This window comes from Pleurodeles waltl, chromosome 4_1 (assembly GCF_031143425.1).
Source record: "Pleurodeles waltl isolate 20211129_DDA chromosome 4_1, aPleWal1.hap1.20221129, whole genome shotgun sequence".
Classification (NCBI taxonomy): domain Eukaryota; kingdom Metazoa; phylum Chordata; class Amphibia; order Caudata; family Salamandridae; genus Pleurodeles; species Pleurodeles waltl.
Window position 1 is genome coordinate 859,478,474 of NC_090442.1, and position 21,449 is coordinate 859,499,922.

General features: G+C 43.0%; 1 protein-coding gene across 1 annotated transcript in view; it reads left to right on the forward strand.

Annotated features, from left to right (window-relative positions):
- Positions 1-21,449, forward strand: part of OTOGL (otogelin like) — a 1,080,166-nt gene that overhangs the window by 709,530 nt on the left and 349,187 nt on the right. Inside the window, exons 26-29 of the mRNA XM_069227564.1 lie at positions 8,460-8,579; positions 8,692-8,808; positions 16,800-16,956; positions 21,229-21,255. Of these exons, the coding sequence (XP_069083665.1) occupies positions 8,460-8,579; positions 8,692-8,808; positions 16,800-16,956; positions 21,229-21,255 (421 nt within the window). The remainder of the gene's footprint in view (positions 1-8,459; positions 8,580-8,691; positions 8,809-16,799; positions 16,957-21,228; positions 21,256-21,449) is intronic.

The window sequence follows — 21,449 nt, forward strand, 5'->3', positions numbered from 1 at the left end:
CTATTCCAAGATGTTCACCATCCAGTTATTTCTAATGAAGCATTTCTAATTCAAGATGGTGAGAGTAGTATTTCCCGTATCTTTAGGTATATAAGGAGGATATTTTTCTTCACTCATTGCGTCACAACTCTTCATGCTTTCCTATCATATTGTGTATTACATTTGACTCCATTGGTTCCAGTTCCTTGCCAGTTACTTTTCTGAATTCCCAGTGGATCCTGCATTCCTGTTGAGCCAGGTCCTTCCTTCCAGTCCTCTCCATAGTCATCTGGAGCCTGCCTGGTGCCTTTGAGGGTTTTTGCCCTCTGTCTCTTTCCTCCATTGGCAGCTTCTTTTGGGGGGCAATTTTCTGCGTGGCTGCAATCTAATGTTGGCAGAAACATGGCTACTAAAAGGGGTAACCCATACCTCTGCCAGACAAAGGCAGTTAATACCTGGAACTTCAGATGAATCTGAAGCTTGAGGTTCTTGACACACAACTATGGTATCACTGAGTCTATTCTCCAACAAGCACCCCCCAAGCAGAAGACCAAGAAATGAGATGATTGCTCAGGAAGGCTGACAGCTGCTTGTAGCGTGGCAGCCCGCTGGTGTCTCCTTTTTTCCCCCGCAGACAGCAGCCTCACAAAAAGAGGCATAGTGGGATGTCACCTTCCAAGCCCTTAAATGGAGACAGAGTGAAGAGATGTCCATTTAGATACATATCTTTCACCTGTATTAGTCCTCCCAGCTTCAATCGTAGATGGAGGTGTGCTCTAGCTTCCAGTATTAATAACATGCATCATTTTTTCAGTATTGGTAACGAAGGCAAATGTACTGTAGTTGTCCCTGTATATTTAGATATACAGTACTATTGGAAATAGGCTCTCTAGTTGGCAGTGGTTAGCACCCTGTCCAAGTGGTGCCCTCAGTCTAGTCAGGGTAGGGGCGTCACACAGCCAAAATAAACTCTGCTCTACCCCTTGGTAGCTTGGTATAAGCAATCAGGCTTATCTCAGAGGCAGTGTGTAAAGTATTTGTACACATACACAGACAAATACACAGTAACACAGTGAAAACACCACAAAAGTGCTGTCAGCCTTAGGGTAGTCTTCCCCTAAGCTTTTTGCCTGCTTGGCCCCATTTTTTCTTGATTTATGCTCTGTTGGCCTTAGGAGTCTGCAATTTACCACTGATAACTAGTGCTAAAGTGTAAGTGCCCTAAACATGGTTTGATTGGCATATACCGGATTGGCATATTTAATTTACATGCAAATCTCTTGTAAGTGGTATACCACATAATCAGGGCCTGTAAATTGAATTCTACCAGTGGGCCTTCAGCACTTATTGTGCCATCCACTAAAGTGGCACCTTAAACCTTAAAACTTGTCCCAGGCCTGCTATTGCAGCTTGAAGGCAGTGTTCCATTGCCATGCCAACTTGGCATTTAAAATTAAAACCCCTTGACAAGCCTTAAACTCACCTTTTATTACAAATGTCACCCTTAAGATAGGCCCATGGGGCAGGGCGCTGTGAAATTAAAAGGTAGGACATGTACTTTATCGTTTTACATGTCCCAGTAGTAAAAAACTCCCAAATTTGTTTTCTCACTACTGAGAAACACTCCCATAGAGTAACACTGGGGATTCCTTTTTTAAAATTAATGTTGTAATTCCTAAACGAGAGGAGGTAGATATATCATGTTTGGTACCTATGAACTTGTAAGGGTAAACCCTCTTTAATGATAATGTCAGATTTATCATCACAAGTTTGAAAATGTTCCTTTATCACATAGCTAGGTGTAACTGGCAGTTGTGACTTTGTAAATTCACCCCAGACAGTCACACAATGGGGGGATTAGCAAAGCCTGAATGGGCCATTAACTGACTTAATGAGGGGTGGAGCTAAGCACAGCCCCACTTACAAATGAATAGGCTGGCCTCTGCCACCACACAATAGGCTTGGTGACCCTGTATTGTCAGTGCAGCCAGCTAGGAGCCAGGGGAGGCAGGAAATTCCTGGAACTTCAGAGAACTCTTCTAGAAACTTCTCCTAACTTCTAGGAGCAGGGCACCAGGGTACAAAAAGAGCCCTCTCAGACCTGCTTCTCCGTTCCCTACTGGACCCCTGGAAGAACTCTCAGAGGACTGGCTGCTGCTGTGACCTGCTGTGCCAGACTGTTGAAGTACCTAGAAGGACTGTTTTGCTCCCTGGAGCCTGGTTGGGACCTTCAGAGACCAGCCTTGCTGCAGAGCCCTACATCACCACCTACACCCACGACTCTAGAAGTGACTCCAAGGGTTAGTTCAGCTGGTCTCCTGTTTTGAGTCACATGGACATATCAGGTGTCTGCCATCTTAAACCTGCACCTGGACCCAGCCTGAGTTAGTCTTGCACCCCAAGAGGTCTCCCTCCACTCCTGGACCTTTGGTGTTGGTGCTAAAGGTCATTTTCCAAAACTGAGGACTTGCTATTTTGAACCTTAAACTTTAAAAAATCATAACTCCAGTTCTACTAATTAGATTTTTTGTGTTGTAGTTTTTTATTTGAAAGACAAAAAGTACATATGTATACCATGCATAGTATACTTCCTTATACATCAATTATCAATAACTAGAACATGGCACAAACAGGATCCATCAACAATTGGGCAACATGTAAGGGGAAGAGGGAGGAGAAGGCAGGAGAGGAGGGAGAAAGAGAGGGGGGAAGTTAAAAGGACGACAGAGTGACAGCATCGGAGTAGGGGGGACTGAGAAGGTGTTGAACTAGGAATGGGACCACCCCTGGAGGGGGTAGGGTATGTGGGTGCCGGAGTAATATGGGGGTTCATGAGAGTGTAAGAGTACAGTGGTTTGTGGTAGAGATTATCAACCTATTTAGCTAGGACTTGTGCCTACCCCGGGCAGCTCAGGGGCATTAGCACTACTAACCAGGGGGGGGAAGAGGGAAGTGCGGGTTTCTGGATAGTGTATGGAGCCCTCATGCCAGCAATCTACCTTGATATCACAGTGCTTCTCCAGACTGAATTGAGTTTGGATAAACATGTAGGAAAAATGACAAGAAGAGAAGGTCGAGGTGGCAGGAGAGATCAGTCGAGAGTATAGTAGATGAGCAGAAGTGCAGGATCTAGAGAAGCAGTGAATAGTATGAGATGCAGGGGGAGGGTTGGAAAAAGTAGGGAGGGAATGGAAAGGAGAGTCAGAAAAAAGGGCATAGGGGCACCCAGCGCCACAGTCCATGATTGGAAAGGGGGGGGGAGCGGGGACTAGTAGGGCATAGCGGGGGAAGAGAGGGAAGAGGGAGGGAGGGGATCATCAGTAGGTCTAGCAGAGAGATGAGGGAATACAGAGCAAAGGAAATAGAGATGGATGGAGGGGGCGGTAAGGTATGGCATGGTGTGGAGGGCAGTGGTATGAAGTAGAGGGAGGGTAGGCATGGGATGTGTGGATTTGTTCCATGAATTTGCCAGTACAGTGTCTTTAGTTTTGCCATGGACGGGTCGCACTGTTTTAATGAGTGTTCTGCAAATAAGAAGATCATTCCGAGTTACGATGCTCCGGAGAGGAATGGTGCCCATGTCTGTGTAAATAGGGTGGCCTGGTCCTGTAAATTACAAATTACTCGTTCATGCATTGCAGTGTGTCTAATTGCCACTAGCCACTCTTCTGGTGCGGCCAGGTTAGGTGATCTCCAATGGCGGAGAATATATAGCTTGGCTAGTGCGAGAGCAGTATGTAAAAGACGACATTGCGGTCTTTACAGATCAGGGTGGTCCCCCATGCTATGTAGGAGGGTACAAGAGGTAGGAAGTGGCTGACAGATAGGGATGGAGCCTTTGAGAATGGTTCTCACAGACTCTCAGAAGGGGCGTATCGAGGGGCAGTCACAGAGAATATGGATTATATCACAGTATGTCTCAGCACACCGCCAGCAATGGGCATGCGGCAGCAGGGCCATTTTGCACAGTTTAGCTGGGGTCCTGTACCAGTCATGAAGTATTTTAAGGAGCTGCGTTCCTCTGTCAAGGGCATTCAGGATGTCTGCCCAGTCTTCAGCCCCAAAGATGGTATGCAGATGGTGCTGCCATCTAGTTCGTAGATTGGTGAGGAGAGGCTGCGAATAGAGATGTTGGGTGAGCACTCCATAGAGACCCGAGATCACTCCTTTGACACGTCCCCAGGTTTTTAAGTAAATTAAAACAGGGGAGGTTTGGAGGGACTGGGGGGGAAAAGCACTGCGGAGGCCATGTTGAAGTTGTAGATATCGCCATACTTGGTTGGGGTGAAACCCAAATTTCTCCTGTAATGTCGCAAAGGGATTAAGTTCTCCATTCGCTATAAGTTGGTCCAAACGGGTAATACCCACCATGCTCTATTGGGGCCAGGAGATAGAGGTCCCCCTATACTGAACCGGGCATTACTCCATAACGGGCCCCCATATGAAGATGGGGGTGCACACTGAGGAGGCAGTGTCTCCGACGCCAGTCTGTGAGGGTCTCCTCCAACATCGGATTTTTGGGAGGAGCCTGGGGTTTGTAGTCTCTGTATAGGATGTGGAGGCCACCGGCATTGGAGAGTAATTGGCGCTCAATCTGGACCCATGGTGGGGGCTCCGAAGCACCCTGTAACACGTACACCAGCTGAGAAAGGTGGAGGGCCAGAGCGTATTGTTCCACGTATTGAAGGGACTTCAGAGGTGTTGCAGCAGCATCGGGCCTGCTGCACTGGTCGCAATCGTTGAACTCAGCGGGGACTACAGCTCTAGTGCCAGCAGCGGCGTGGAGTCGGACAGCAGCACCTGTTCCGAAGTTGCTCTGGAGTAGATGCAGTTGGTGTCTTCTTGGTTGCACCAGAACTCACTGGAATTCAGAACTCAGGAACTGGATTTGGCACAACTTGGCGAGTCAGGACACTCAGCAATAGAGCCCAGGTGCTAGCAGATAAAGTCTTTGATGTCCTTGAGACTTCTAAGAGGAGGTAAGCTCAGTCCAAGCCATTGGAGAAGCTTTGGAAGCAGCATGTAGAATGCAAAGTCCAGTCCTTTCACTCCCAGAACAGAAGCAGCAAGCAGTAGGCCAGCACAGAAAAGATATTTCAAGGCAATCCCCATGTTACTGGATGGGAGAGATAGGCCTTGCAATAGTGAAAACTGAATTTAGCAGTACTTCACAGTCAGGACAAGATGGGCCATGACAGGCCTTGCCCCCTAGTATAGTCTGGTTTATCCCAGAGTGCTGCAACACACATAGGTGGTCATTATGACTTTGACGGTCTTCATTTCAGTACATCATTTCCCAGGGGATCACCCCCTGACATGGATTTTATGTCTTTCATTATTTCAGAAACTCAACTGAGTTGCATTAATGACAGACATCATGATCCTCTAGTCTAACCATTTTCCCCTCTTCAAAATATTGTTTAATTCTGTTGTTAAATACTCTGGTTTGCAGAGAGTATAGTCAGGTATAGAAGTTGGAAAAGACTTGCAAAATGGTATAAGGGCCCCTAATCGGATTTCCTGAATCATCTCCCATCTAAGTCATCTCATTGGAGGACTCTTGAAAGAGTAACAGAAGAGCTGCTCTCCTACACCATATTGTCTAGCAGACAAATATTTACCTAGGTTTTTAATATCGCCATCCACTGTCTCTCTAAATTCTACTGGTAATTCTTTCAGTCCCCCTTGCCTGTCAGTAATGTGTGTGAGTGTATATTCACTTTTTTAAAATCATTTCATTTTTACTTTAAGGGGGTGTGGTATGTATTGACATGAGCTCTTCCCAGAGAGCTGAAATGCCTGCAGGCCAGACCTAACAGATGCGATCATGCAGGTTATTAAAAAAATTATTGGCGATGACTAAGGGCCTGATTTAGAGTTTGGGGGATGAGGTTACTCCATCACAAACATGAGTGGTACCACGTCCGTCATATTATGATCCCATTATATACTATACAGCAGACAGGATATCTGCCACGTTTCTGACGGAGTAACCTGTCCGCCCAACTCCAAATCAGGCCCTAAGTATGTTTACTAATACTGCAGTAAACAAATAGTAGTTAAAATGCATATTTACAAAACACATATTAAGTATAATAACCTTTCTAGCCCCCCTATGCACAGTCTTTTCATATCAACAATTCTTCCTACTTATAAGCCTCTTTTGTTGACTCTCTATCTCTTCTAATCATTGTTCCCTGCTGGACTTAGCACTCTCTGCAGTGTCACCCCCAAACCTTTTGACGATCCTCCTGCTTTTCTGAATTAAGTTTTGTTGGTTTTAGGACTCTGCACACTTTAATACTGCTAATAACTACTAAAGTGCTTGTGCTCCTGCCATAAAACGTGGTAGACTTGGCTTATACCTTATTGGCACATTTGATTTACTTGTAAGTTTTTAGTAAATTATACTACATGTTCCTAGAGCCTAAAACCTAAATGCTACTAGTGTGTCTTCAGAACCCATTGTACTACCCACTAAAATAGCCTTTAAAACATGTCTCAGGCCTGCCAGGGCAGCCTGCGGTGCAGTTTTAGACTGCCATTTCGACCTGGTAAAACAAACACTTTCCAAGCCTAATCCTTCCTTTCTAATGCATATGCATCCCTCCTAAGGTAAGCCCTGAAGGCTTAGAGGGCAGATTGCCTTGTATTTAAAATGTAGGATATGAAGGTTTAAGTTTTACTTGTCTTGGTAGTGAACATCATTTGTCACTACTGCAAGCCCACCTCTCTTTGATTGGGGATACCTTATTACATCTTTTATGTAATAACTTTTGATTTGGAGAAGATTGAAATATGCTGTTTAGACTCACACAAATTGGAATTTTAAATTCCCTTTTATGGTAAAGTCATATTTTAATTCACAATTCTGAAAATACCACTTTTAGAATGTTGGCATTTTCTTGTTCTAAGTATTTGTGCCTTCTGCCAGTGTCCTGGGTCAAATGACTGTGAATCACTCTGCTGTTGGGATTTGTGTTTTCCTGCCAGACAGTGAGACGAAGTGGACTGGATAAAGGTGGGATGAGCCACCCTGCCTGGATGTTATGGATGAGATATTTCCTGCGAAACGTACATTTCAAAGAGGTTGCCTCCAGCACACACAAAGCAACCTGACATTAGTCTTTTGTCACTCCAGATATCTTGGAGCTTTGACATGGGGATGAAAGATCTTTCCAGAACCAGATGTGTGGGTAGTATAGATAATCACCCCACTCCAAAGACTGGCACTAATTATAAATATTGGAACACCAGAGCAACTCTTCAGTACAGTCATGGACCTGTGGACATTACAGTTGAAGGGCTGCCTTGTTGTGTAGATGACTGCCCTCCTGTTTGAGGCCTGCCTTGTTCCCCAGAGACTGCCCTGCTACTTTAGGCCTGCCTTGTTCCTCAGAGGACTGCCCTGCTGCTACCAGAGGGCTATCCTACTGCTTTAGGCCTTTTGCGTTCCCCAAAGGACTGCCATGCTGCTTGAGGCATGCCCTGCTCTGTTAGAAGGAATACTTGGGCTGCTCCCGCCATCCCAGGCTAACCTGAGTAACTCCAAGGGCTGAGCTCCTATTCTGAGCTACAGAGATACAACAAGCTTTGTTCTCATCCCTGCAATTGCCCAGTTGACCAGATGCACTTGACCAGGCTCGACATGCAGCTGGACCTCCTGGCCTCTGCTGGAGTGTGTCCCTGATCCCCAAGAGGTGCCTCCCCAGATCCTGGACACTTGGCGCAAAGCCCTGCAAAGCCTCGCTCCACAGCTAAAAACTTCTTCGGAACTAATGCTGAGTGACACAAAGCCCTGCAAGACCTCACCACAAAGGTGAAAGCTTCATCAGAACTGGTGGTGAATGTCGCAAAGCCCCACAAAGTCTCCCTGATCAGCTGCAGGCCTAAACAAATCCGAGCAGCGTGAAGCCTCTCAAAGCAACATCTCACAGTCCTAGCTCCTAGGACATAAGGTACAGTTCCCAGGGTGCCAAGCTTGGTCCTGTGCCCAGTTGCTCTCCATTGCAGTTTGCCTGAACTTCTGACTTTGTCCTGGTCCATTGCGACCAGATACCCTCAGTTGGGCATTTATGCCTTTAGGCACTAGTTTGCAGTAAAAAGTTAAAAAAATCATAACTCCAGTTCTACTGATTGGATTTCATTTGTTTTGTGTACTTTTATTCATTAAGATTTTCTCTATATTTCTAATGTGGTTTGGGATACTTTAGTGCCAAGCTGTGTGAGGGTTAAGAACAAGTTAATTTAGAGACTTTTGTGGTTCACATTGATAAGAAAAAAGGTTGTTGCATGAGTAGGGTTGGCTTCCCCTCAACCAATGACCAATTTCTTGCACCTTCTTTTCCCCTCATCCTCCATTAATATTTTCACCTTTGGGCACCTTTGTTACTTGCAAAAACTGGCTTTTCCTTCCTTATCTTTGCTTGTTTTTGCATTTTAATTGTGTGATCTTTAACAGATATGTGCTTACTCTTCAGGGAAGGTTAGCTGGTTTGTGTGGGAATTATGACAAATACACATCAAATGATCTGACTACATCGAGCAATATGGAAGTGAGAAGTGCCCAGGTGTTTGGCGAAAGCTGGACAATTGGACAGGTGAGTTATATGTGAACATTGATCAATTTCGAAGCATAGGGTACAGAAGAGTTTTATGACAAAAATGGGGTTCAGTAAAAGCTAAACTTTCTTCTACTTTTTTCCTAAACAGTGTAGAAGCCCAAATGAGACTGTTAGGCCTTGTGAAGTGCACCAGAGCAAGTTCCCTTATGCAAAGAAGGAGTGCTCTATTTTGTACAGTGATGTGTTTGCCCTCTGTCGTAATGTGGTAAGTGGAGATGTGAAAAGTATTCAGAGTATTGTACACTATTGCATGTTTTGAAAGGACTACACAATTCCAAACAGAGTGTTAAGTCAGCTTTTCTAAGGATTTAGCAGTCTATTAATCAGACTATATATTGCATGGCAACTGTTGCAAAAAGGTAGTATATACTGCATTGTTGTATTTAAGGACTGCTAAACGTTCAATGACTGTTACTGAGGCTTTGCATATAGGCCGACATTTTAAGTAATGTTTAACATCTTTTAAATACCCATTTGTCATTTGTCAAAGTAATTTGTCCATATATTGGAATGTCAAAGAGACATAGTTTAGATATCCTTAATCACAAAAGCATTAATATAGTTTAATAGATTCACATGTATGTTCAGATAACTCTGGGATGAACATTCAAAAGAACATTAGGTATACAGACATCACAGGGAGGCAAATAGTCACACTTCACTGCCCTAGTTTAAACCAATCTGTTATAAACAAGTTGTGACATCTAAATGCATGTAAGTTTGACAAATGTAGCCATCTGTTCTATATAGTATTGAAATGTTATCAGGGATGTTTTAAAGTGTCTCAGTCAGTCAGCCACAGCTTTATTAGGTCAATCATGGCCATAAAACTACAAATGATAAAAGCATTTAATAAATATAGCAGCATTAGAGAGTTTAAAACACATCAAAAGACAGGGGATAAAATGCAGTTAGTTTCATGAAACACATAACATAGGCAACATGCCAATAAAAAGGTACATAGAATATATATATAGAAAAAGAAAAGCAAAAAGCTAAGTGGGTCTCAGATGAACAATTAAGAAATGTAAACATTGAAAACGGGGACACATCCTAAAATTCTGATATGAAAGGATAGAAATGTTACATTGAGCCATATTTTGTTTCTAAACACCAGTGAGAGGCGGGCAGAATTTTCCACTGCCACACAAATTTTCTCATTCTCCATCCTTTGTAATCTCTCAAAAGGCTCCCTATAGGAGTTCGTATTAAAGGAGCAGATAATAGGGCACAAACGTCTCTTCCTAGCATAAGCATATAGAGTGCAAAATACAATCAAGAGCAATGTGCTTTGAGTGGCAGTGTTATTGCACGGGCATCTAGGCAGTGGTTCTCCTCAAACTATGCTTCGAGGGAAAGTGACTATCAGGTGCAATAGACCTAATTGCAATCTTGTTAAATAGAACCTGAGGTTCTCATTCGGAAACCAGGAAATGCAAGGGTCTCACCCATGTGACAAATTGATTGGATTATATGAGCATCTTACAACCAGATTATCAAAGGTCGCCTGATGGGTTCTGCCTTGCCTCTACCAATAAGCCTCCTTTACCCGGGAGATAGCCCTGGAGTCAATACTTGCAGGATTTTCATCATACTCCTGCAGGCCCAGCAGTCTATGAGCAAAATTAGTTTCTGACTGCTGAATTGGATCTTTATTGCCTCAAACCACTGCACCATATGCCGTCACAGAGACACATTTACTCCAATAAATCTGTCAGTTCTTTGACGGGTTTGTGACCCAGCCATCTCGCAAATGAGAACCCCGCCTCCACAGCTCTTTGAGTGAGAGCAGCCATAGATGCACTTCACTCTCTGGATTTCTGTCAACCCCAAACAGAAAGTCTCAGTTTACACATTCCTAGTGCCTTGGCTCATTATAAAAAAGAAATTTAAGTTTGTTTTAAGATCAAGACCCCCCATAAAATTATAAAATCCATCTAAAAGAAAATGGAGACCATTAGAAGTTCTCGCCATTAATACGGCGTCATCTTCATACAACAACACAGGCAGGAATTTAGTCTTAATTCAAGGGAGATCATTCCCTATTGTTGTTGGGTGGGAGTCTAGGTCAGTGAAGTAGATAAGGAACAGGATAGGGGCCAGAATACATCCTTGTCTAACACCTAAGTGTGACCTACTTTTTTCTGTAAGTTTCCTATCGTTACCAAATCTAACTCTGATATTGGTGTCCTAATGCATTCTTTGCAGGATGTGTGTGAGAAGTTCAGTAGACCCAGCCCCTCTTTTGGTTGCCGTGCTTGTGCCCGCCCACATGCTAGGATGTTCATTTGATCGCCGATCACTGATTACCACGCCACACTGGAGCCACGTAGGTGGTGTGGGAGGTGCTGTAGTGCTAGGGAGGTTGTCCCCCTTACTTTCTACTTTTACCTGTTACTTTTACTTCATCTTAACTCGTGTGGACAGTTTTTGGGGGATGCTGGATCTTTTTGACCTCTTTGGCCTCTTGGCAGATACCAGGCTCCCTTCCACCCTTTTGCGCAGTTGCCGCGCTGTGCTGTCGCAACTGTCACTGCACACAGCTCACCCGGGGAGCAAAGCAAGCTCACATTGATCAGGAATGGATCAGAATTGTGGAAGCCACTAAAGAAAAGAAAAGCCAGTCGTTGTGGTCTATAGTCAATCAGCTGGAGCGCAAGGCAACCGGGACCCAAAGTAACGCGGTCCCAGTGAGAAAGTGGATAGAACACATCTCCAACCTCTACGGCAGCCCCAACATAGTGGAGCCATCTTCCACCACAAGCAGCGAAGCAAAGCCACTATCTTTTGAAATACAAAATGTCGAGGATCAGCTACGGCGCTGCAGACAGAGTGGGGCTCCTGGGAAAAATGGTCTCCCAGCAGGATTATTAAAACACGACCCTGCCCTTTGGACCAGCCAGCTCAGCAACCATTATAATGCGAGCAGCACAGAAGACAAAATCCTGGACTCCTGGAAAGGGGCAATGTTGCCACCCAATCTATAAGAAGGGCCCCTACGGGAACCCAGACAGCTATCGACTAATATCATTGCTTGACATCGACACAAAAATATTTGTAGGTCTCCTGCTCGAGGAGCTCAAAGAATAGGCAAATAAATTCAATCTAATACCTCTGAATCAAACCGGCTTCCGGCCATCAGCAAGCACGTCTGACAACCTGATAACGCTAGCCATGCTCGCTGAAAAATACACAAACAAAAAAATGGCCCTTTACACCTGCTTCGTGGACTTGTCCAAAGCCTTTGATTCAGTTGACCGGAACAAGCTGTAGGGAAACTAGCAAACCTTAATATCCTGCCAGAGCTGCTAAAAGGAATACCGCTTCTGTACTTAGAAAATTGGACAAGGGTGAAAGTTAAAAACAACAGAAGAGTGTCGGCCAGAATCCAGATAGAAAGAGGTATTACGCAGGGCTGTGTTCTGGCTCTAAAGCTTTTCAACTTTTACTTGGCAGATCTGTGCACACAGCTAAACATCACTGGCTCCCATCCTCCCAAACTGAGCAACCATCCCCTAACAGCATTACTACATGCAGACAACATTGTCTTACTGAATCTCTCAGGTACTGGACTCCAAAAAGTGCTAAACACCTTCAGTCAATATTGCACGACTAATGGCTTGGTGGTAAACACAGAGAAAACCAAGGTAATGATTTTTGGCAAATGGATAATCAAGAAAACTAAATGGTTCTGTGGGAATCAATCAGTGGAAAGAAGAGGAAGCTACAAATACCTTGGCGTCTAGCTACAGGAGCACTGGTCGCATCATCTGCACCTAAACACCTTGAAAGCAAGGTTGGCATCACTGCTTACATCAGTCCTCGCCCTGGCCTCAAAACTGCAAACCCCAATCTGGTGTCCACTACTGACAGTGATAAAAGCAAAATTCCTGCCAGCCTTAACATACGGTTCGGAAATATATCCAAGCAAACTGAACGACTTCGTGAACACTGCACAAAGCAAGGTTTTTCGCCTTCTCTTCCACCTCCCACACAGTTCCTCGCCAGCGCAGATTAGGTTGGAATTTGGATTGCAAGATCAAACATGACTTCAAGATGGGGCATTACTCAAATATGCATCCATGCTAAAACTGGCACAACCAAATACTCTAAAGGCACTGATTTGGGAGGAAATCAACTTAAACCAGGCAGAATTCCCAAATCCTGGCTAGAGAGAATCACCCTTGCTATAAAGCATCTGCAGGCAGAGGAGTTATGGCCAATGTTTTTACCCCATAAAAATTTCAAGCAACTTCTAAACAAACAAATCAAAATGCTCTCCTGGAGCAAGGACAAAGATAAGTTCAGATTTCGATCTCACGCTTGGATGACAATTAACACATACAAGGCTCCAACAGCTCAACCTTATATGGCAGAAGTATTAAAAATACCACTAAAAATAAAGGTGCTACACGCCAGACTCGGATTACTACCTGCATTGGAGGCCAAACCAAAATGGCTTAGACCGACAAACAACAAACGATGCGGACTTTGCGCACATCACCGGGAAGACTTCTTACACTTCCTTTGTATCTGCCCTGCTCTATTACCCTGGAGAAAGCTGTATCTGAAAAACATTTTTAACACCAATGGTATCAGAACATGCCGGCAGGCTATGCTGTTCAGGCTGAAAGGATTGACTCCACAACACATGGCCTGCTTTGCTTAATTTATTTAAAAAACAGAACATTCCTTAAAACATGCCACAAAAAACCAAGATGAAAAAACAAGCCCTCAACTGGCATAGAAAATGAACACTGACAGCCCTAGGCTTATGAGCAATGGCCGCAGCACCCACACCAAAGGCACTCAGCATGATTTTCAATAAGTATGACTATACATTTCAAGACGATCAACACATGAACATGGCTTAACTGGTCTAAAAACCACAAAGAAAGCAAGACTGTATTAATTGTTTTATGGTGTTTCTTAACGTCTCTGCTTGTACGGTTGCAATGATTTTAAGTAATTACACAATAAAGCATAAACTCAAAAACAGTATGATCAAAGGCAGCAAAGACAGGTAGTGGGAACTAAGAACAGGAACAAGTCAGCAGGATGTGAGCTCAGGGAGAAAGATTGCTCATTGGGGGCGGGAAAAGTGACTGAATCTGTTAAAAGCAAACCAGAGTCCCTGAGGCATGGTTCACCTAACCATTTCCCCAACTCCCTCTAGAACGCTCACTTTGTAGTTAAAGAACGTGCAGGACTAGCACTTCTTGAAAGGGAATGGGATGGGTTTTTTCACTTTGAGAAATAAAGTGCTGCACTGGCTATGGAGAAAAACCGATTGACTTCCTGAGTGAGATACTAATGATTAGAAGTGTCTTACTCATAATTTTACCTAATTACTGTTCATTATCAAGGTATATTGAAAAACCACCACAGCCTATTTCAGCACATTGCATATGTATTTATAATTGTTAGTTATGATATGCAAAGTACAACGCACAACATTATTCGTGCCCTTTCATGTTTTTTTTTCAAACAAGGAAATGTGTATTGACAGTGAAACACTGCACTGTTCTGTTTGATTGTCTTCAGAACAAATGCAATAAAATACTTTATTATGTAGATCAGTATGTAGAAATTGATTTAAAAAAATCCCTTGCTTTGCTGAGAAACACTTTCGCTCTGTGGAAGGGGGAGATTGTTGAAGTTGTTCTCTGAATTAGGCAGCTAATTACAGTTACTGGGGCATATTTATACTCCGTTTGCGCTGAATTTGCGTCGTTTTTTTTTACGCGAATTTGACGCAAAACTAACTCCATATTTATACTTTGGCGTTAGACGCGTCTAGCGCCAAAGTTCATGGAGTTAGCGTCATTTTTTGGCGTGAACACCTTCCTTGCGTTAATGAGATGCAAGGTAGGCGTTCCCGTCTTAAAAAATGACTCCCAGGCATGTGCGTGGTATTTATACTCCCGGGCAAAAATGACGCCCGGGAGTGGGCGGGGCAAAAAACCCCGCATTTGCGCCTCTTTTTAACGCCTGGGTCAGGGCAGGCGTTAAGGGACCTGTGGGCTCAGAATGAGCCCAGAGGTGCCCTCCCCTGCCCCCAGGGACACCCCCTGCCACCCTTGCTCACCCCAGGAGGACACCCAAGGATGGAGGGACCCATTCCAGGGAAGAAAAGGTAAGTTGAGGTAAGTATTTTTGTTAATTTATTTTTGTGGCATAGGGGGGCCTGATTTGTGCCCCCCTACATGCCACTATGCCCAATGACCATGCCCAGGGGACAGAAGTCCCCTGGGCATGGCCATTGGGCAAGGGGGCATGACTCCTGTCTTTGCTAAGACAGGAGTCATGTTAATGGCGTCTGGGCGCCAAAAAAAATGGCGCAAATCGGGTTAAGACGATTTTTTTGCCTCAGCCTGACTTGCCCCATTTTTGGAGGCCCAAACGCCATTTTTCCCTACGCCGGCGCTGCCTGGTGTACGTGGTTTTTTTTCACGCACACCAGGCAGCGCCGGTCGGCTAACGCCGGCTAACGCCATTCAATAAATATGGCGCTAATTTTTTTGGCGCAAAACTGCGTTAGCGCAGTTTTGCGTCAAAAAGTATAAATATGGTCCACTGTCTCTTACTAGTATGCTCAGCTTTGGTTTATTTTACGGGAAAAGCACTCATTCTCCGAACATCTGCTTATATGGTTTATGACGTGGTATTTTTTATTTATATTTGTTTTAATAAAGGTATTTAACCAAAAACGGGATTCAAAGAGAACACGGGTGCTACCTGCCATAGTTTGGCTTTTTAAATGAATTGTAGTCTTGAAGTGTTTTTTCATATTAAATGCTTTGCAGTTTATCAACATTAACATGCAAACATTCAAATGCTATTACCTGCATTATTCATGGTTAGCTTGACACTACCTCGTGTAGACTTGCATTCTAAAACGGCAAATGTCTGGTTGCCGTCTTGCTTCATGCCACATGTGTATTTTATTTCTAGCAGAAGCTTAAGTTCCAGGAGACAAACATGATGTGTCTTTGCTTTCTTTCCCATCTGAAATGTTTTCTTTTACATGATAACTGTAGAATGCCCTGATTGAGTACAGGCTGGTATAATGTATGTCGTTTTGTTGCAGATACTCGTAGGTTTGAAGCAGATACTTGGTAGGCTTGAAGGAGACTTACAGAAGCTGTATTGTGGACGATCCTGAGAAGCTAATAAACATGAGATAGTATTTTTATGTTTTCACCTGATTGGAGCATTGTATGAGAACAATGTGTAGGCGTAGCAAATGTTAGAACTGTGTGATTTAAGCTATGGCAGAGTAGTTTACAGTTCAGAACACTCTCAGAACCTTTATAAAACACTTATTGAATACTTACTGAGCAGAGCAGAATAGGATATTTTTCAGTACTCTTTTTAGGGAAGGAATTATTTAATTTAACTGTTAATTCGTGCAATTTTATAATAGTTTGCCCTCCATTATATGATTCTGATCAAGTGAACTTTATATTTACTAAAGCATTCATGTATGGATTATTGCTTTGACACTAATTTGACGATTTTCCATTTGTAAACAATTTTAACCTTTAATAAACTTTTATGGTTTAATAAACCCTTACGGCTGAACCACACTTGGCTTCCTTGTGTAGCCTAATGTGTTTCATTTAAATATATTCATTTTATGACTTGCCTCAGTTGAGATCTTCAGTTCATCGGGGCCCAAGATCTGCATGAAGAACAATCTCACCGCACCGATTAAATGTCCTATTGATGAATTTAGACATTATAAAAAGTGCACCCAGGATGCCAATATGACAAATTCATATGCCATTGGAACAGGGCACAACATTTATCTTTGTAGACGGTATTTGCAAACAGTGCAGTAATTGTGTACACTGGAGTGTGCAGACTACGTGACAGTCACAGAGTTATAATGACCTATTATTTACAAGAAATACACCTGCCGTCTTAATGGGTTTTAAGCAAAAATTCAAAGTGTTGATAAATATGAAAGACAATCAAAATAGTGGCAGTTTTTTGTTGAAAAGCAGTGGGTCATTGAAACTTCTGAGCAGTGTTTTAGCTCTGTGTTAAAGTTTACTGAGTGTGCTTGCCACTTGTTGTTCATGTATCTGGTATATATCACTGATCGCCCAAAGATTATAATTTGACCAAAGGCAGGGATTATTGGATCCACTTAAGCATATTCTTGAACATTAACTTTCCTTTCTTTTACAGATTGATGTAACCTCATTTGTCAAAAACTGTCACACAGACACGTGCAACTGTAACCTTGGTGGGGACTGTGAGTGTTTGTGCACGAGTATTTCGGCGTATGCTCACAAATGCTGCCAGCAGGGTGTAGCAGTTCACTGGCGATCTCCTCATGTCTGCCGTGAGTATGTTGACTTTGCCCCAATTATGAGACTGTGAACATCCATAGAATATGGCTCTGCATAACAGATAAGCATAGAAAATATCATTTCTTAACATACATAGTGGGGACAGGAAAGGGAATCTATAGCACTTGCTTTTAAATGTCCCCCGCTTCCCCTCTTCTTTGATTTTATTTGATTACCTCATTTCAGGAGGTGAGTGCATCATTTTTACTAGTTGTGATACTACACATAATAAGTCAACTATATGCAAATATTCCATTTCCACTTACAGGGTGGATGGCTTTGAGGGATTTGTTGTTAAATGTACCTTGTGTGTAGGACGCTGGTTCTAAAAAGAAGTACACTGTGCAGAGAGTCTAGAGGATCCCCAATTGGTTGACAGAAGCAAAAGTAGATAATACTAATGCTCTCTTTTGTTGAGGTAGTGTGTGCAAGCAGTTAGCTTATCAGAGGGCAGTGCAAATCATTAGTTGTAGTCACAGAGGCAATACATGAGATATACACTCAAAAAATAAATCCGAGACCTGTTTAGAAAAATAACACTTCTTTTTATATAAATTTTGAAACCAATAACTTTTTTGTTATTATTTCTTATGGGTAAGTAAAGAATTCAAACCTGTGCACCTTTACACACAATGGAATCCTATGGAAGGAAAAGTCAATAATGCATAAAGGGAAGTACAGTCAGTTTCAGGGGTTCACCTTCTGGGTTTAGAGGTGTAGAGGCCTAAGATACTACCAGCAGTTCATCTGGAGCTCCCTAAATTCCACTGGGAGCAGGGTGCTGGGGAGGTGTTACCTGGGCATGCTACGAAGAAGGGGGGCCACCAGGAAACAGGCTGCACAGGGGAACTTGGAGGCAAGTCTGAGAGCTCCCAAACAGGGGTTTGGGTCGTAAGGGTACTTAGAGCAAGGCGGCATAGGCAGATCTTCAGGATCTTGTTGGTCCTGGTGTCACACTCAGTGGGGAGACAGTCCTGGTCCTCCAGAGCACGAGTTGCTGTTTGTCTGTGCCGTCAGTCAGGGCCGGGGAGCTGCAAGGCAGTGGACCAGACTTTGCTTTTCAGTGCCTGTAGACTGCAGGGAAGTAACTCCTCTACTCCAAGGTTACAGTTTGCCGCAGCGCAACGTGGGATTTAGCGCGTGTATCTTGCTCATATTGGACACCAATAAATAACTTTGGGCTCTCTGATTCTCTGCTCAAATGTTCATTAACTTTATCTGAAATGAGCATCAATAAATAACTTTGGATTCACTATCCTGACTTGATGGAATATTTCTACAGAACCAATTATTTCTAATCACAAATCTGAATCCTACACTTGAACACGAAGTGGGCTCTCAAAAAATACTTAAAGACATTCATTAAGCTGACACACCAACCAGTGTCTAAAGCCAACAAAATTCTTATCATAGGTGACTTCAGTATATGTATTGACAAGCTGCTCTCATGCATGCCCTCTGCTTCAGTCAGCAGGTGAGCAGCCCAATGTTTTTAGTGGCTCACTTGATCAACCTCATATTCACCCATAACCTTAAAAGATTGAACCCTCCTGTGCAGTCAGAAATCTGGCCACACCACTGCTTCATCTCCATCAGCTTGACCACGTTGGCATACACGCCTATCTGACGTAAAAGCAATGTTATCCCACCTGTCCTGGCCCATAGTGCCATAAATCTAATGACGGAGTAGTTCAATTAATCTCACAACATGGTTAAAATATAGCTTTCCAAATCAACGGAATCTTGCAGGAAAACGTAACACAAAACTTATCATCAGCCCAGAACATTCCAGCCACTGATATAACTCAAAACCCCCAAATCAATAGCAAAGCAATCAAAATGTAGTTCAATCATGAACTAGCAGATTGCTAATCTGCCAACCTCACCTTGGAAATACAGTTGAGTAAAACTGAGGCCAGAGAACATAATGCAAGATAAACTGGACTGATTATAAAAAAAAGCCATTGAAAGAGCTAAAACGCTTTATATACTAAACTCACCATTGAGGCACGTAAAAAAAGGGAATCTTTAGTATTTACCTTTAACTATTTCAGAGGTCCTAAACAGTAACATCTGCATAGCCAAGCAACACTGTTAAGATTTTCCTGACTTCTTTGAAGAAACATCATCAAGATCTAAAGAAACATCTCCAATGTACAGGAACATTCTCCCTACTTTCCCATTCTGCTAAAACCATTGCAGCCAGTTTCTCATTGCTCCAGTCCATAGGGACTGATTAGTTGCTAAGTGAGGTCAGCAAGATAAGTGTTCAGTGCACATATGGACCCCTTCTCAGTCTCATGCTTCCTAAACTGGGGTGGAAACATTGAATGTAATCACCTCCACCTTGGATACTTGTGCTTTTCCTAACCCTCTTAAGCACACTATTATCATACCCCTCCTGGAAAAATAACTGCAGACCTAAGGATCTTGGGCAACTACTGACCTACCTCTAACCTACTCTTGCTAAACAAGCTTGTAGGAAAAGAGGCACTGAGATAGCTTCAAGACTACATGGGGCTCGACCACCTTCTCCACAACGACCAGTCTAGACTCTGACCTGTAAAGTGATCTGTATCAACATCAAGGAGGAGTTCTTCTTTCTATGAAGGAAGACAAAATAGTCCCATGTGTGCCTCAAGCTTGCTGTGGTGTATGGCACTGTCTATCACACCATTCTACTGGGAAGGCTGGAACAATGAACTGCCATAAAGTGGCCCACTCACCCATGGTACACCTGATCTCACCAACCTCAGCCAAAGAATAAAGATATGGACTGTCAAACCATCTACATGCCCTTTTACATGCAGAGTCCCCCCACAGTTTTCCCAGTCATGTCTGTTATTCAAAATCTACATTTGTCTGTTGGCACAGCTCCTAGAATAACACTAAGTAAGCTTCTAAATGTACACAGATGAATCACAAATACACGTCCAGTTAGACTGCACATCCGACAACCCAGCTAACACCACTTCATAATTAAACTGTGTTCTCAGCTGGATTAAGGAGAACTTTCTTTGTATGCACATAGTCAAAATTGATCTCCTAGTCATGGGTTCAGTGGAGCACTGCATATTATTCTCACAGTGACACCGGGCCTTGGAACCTTCTCATTATACTTCCTGAAAGAAAGTAAAACTCTTTGACACAGACATTTCCTCACAACTCCACAAAATCTTTTCATTTCTCCAAACTAACCACCATGTTGAGCTGACAAGAACATTGGTCATGACAATTCTGAACTACTGTAACATAATTCATATTGATCTCCCCTAGAACCTTCTCACCTGAATTCAAAGGCTATCGAACCAGGCTGCTAGACTGTGCTTAAATCTCAGCAAGCATACATGACCACATCAACTTCACAATAGGATCTCTCACTGAAACCCTGTTGAAATGAAATGCTAGTTAAATTTGAAGTCGATTACAACATCCACAAAGTTTACTGGGGAAAAAGGCAACAATACCTTCAGAAACTTGTATCTTCTGGAAACTCCATCCTAGCTTTAATCATAACTTGTGTTCTAAACCCCATCATATTCACTTCAAGGACTCTTGAAAACTGAATTAATAGGCTTGAATTTGAACAATGCACAAACACAGGCGTCACAATCAGAGTTGGACTGAGACAGAAAAGAGGCCCTGGCACCAAAATAAAAGTGGTCCACCATTATTGAATCAAATAACTAAAAAAGGGGCCCTGTTTGCAAGCTGTGGCTGATTGTAACTCGTAAAGACATGCTGTACAAGTGTTTTGAAAGGTATGGGGGACTGCATGGATTTGAGCTTGCTGCATAATTTGTTTTATATCAGGGAACTCAACAGTAAAAACAGGCCTAGCAGACCATAAAACAGACCCCCAAAACAGGCAAAAACACTGCCCAAGCAGTGAGCTCTCAGATCAGCCCATCAGGGACTGCCGAAGTGCTCTTTAGGCCAGTATGACCCTCGTCACAATGGACGAACATGGGATTGGGCTACCATCCATTCAATCAGACTCTGTGGGCCCATATTTCCCTTTCTCAATGAACCTGCATAGGCCTTGTTAGCACTCTCATGTAACCTAATGGCTACGGATACAGTTTTACAAAACACCTAAATAATAAATTACTAAAAGATGGGGTAATTTGAGGAATTGCGATGGGTGGTTAAATTAGCAAGGATTACGGTGCCTCTATTGTTTGCAACACAGACATAGTAAATATATGAAAAGTCATTGATATGTTCTATACATTTGTTTTATATACTTTTTTGTTTTCTTTCAGCATATGATTGTGAATACTACAACCAAGGTATGTAACAATTTCTCTGAAGGCTCTGTTAGTACGGGCCATAGCTGCTTATATAATATTACAGAATGCTTTCTATACAGAGTTCTCTAAAACTCAGTGGGATGAGGGACCCAAGATTTGAATACTATAGATTAAAAAAAAGACACTGAATCTCACAGAATAATACATGTAGGTATCATATTAGTAGCTCCAAG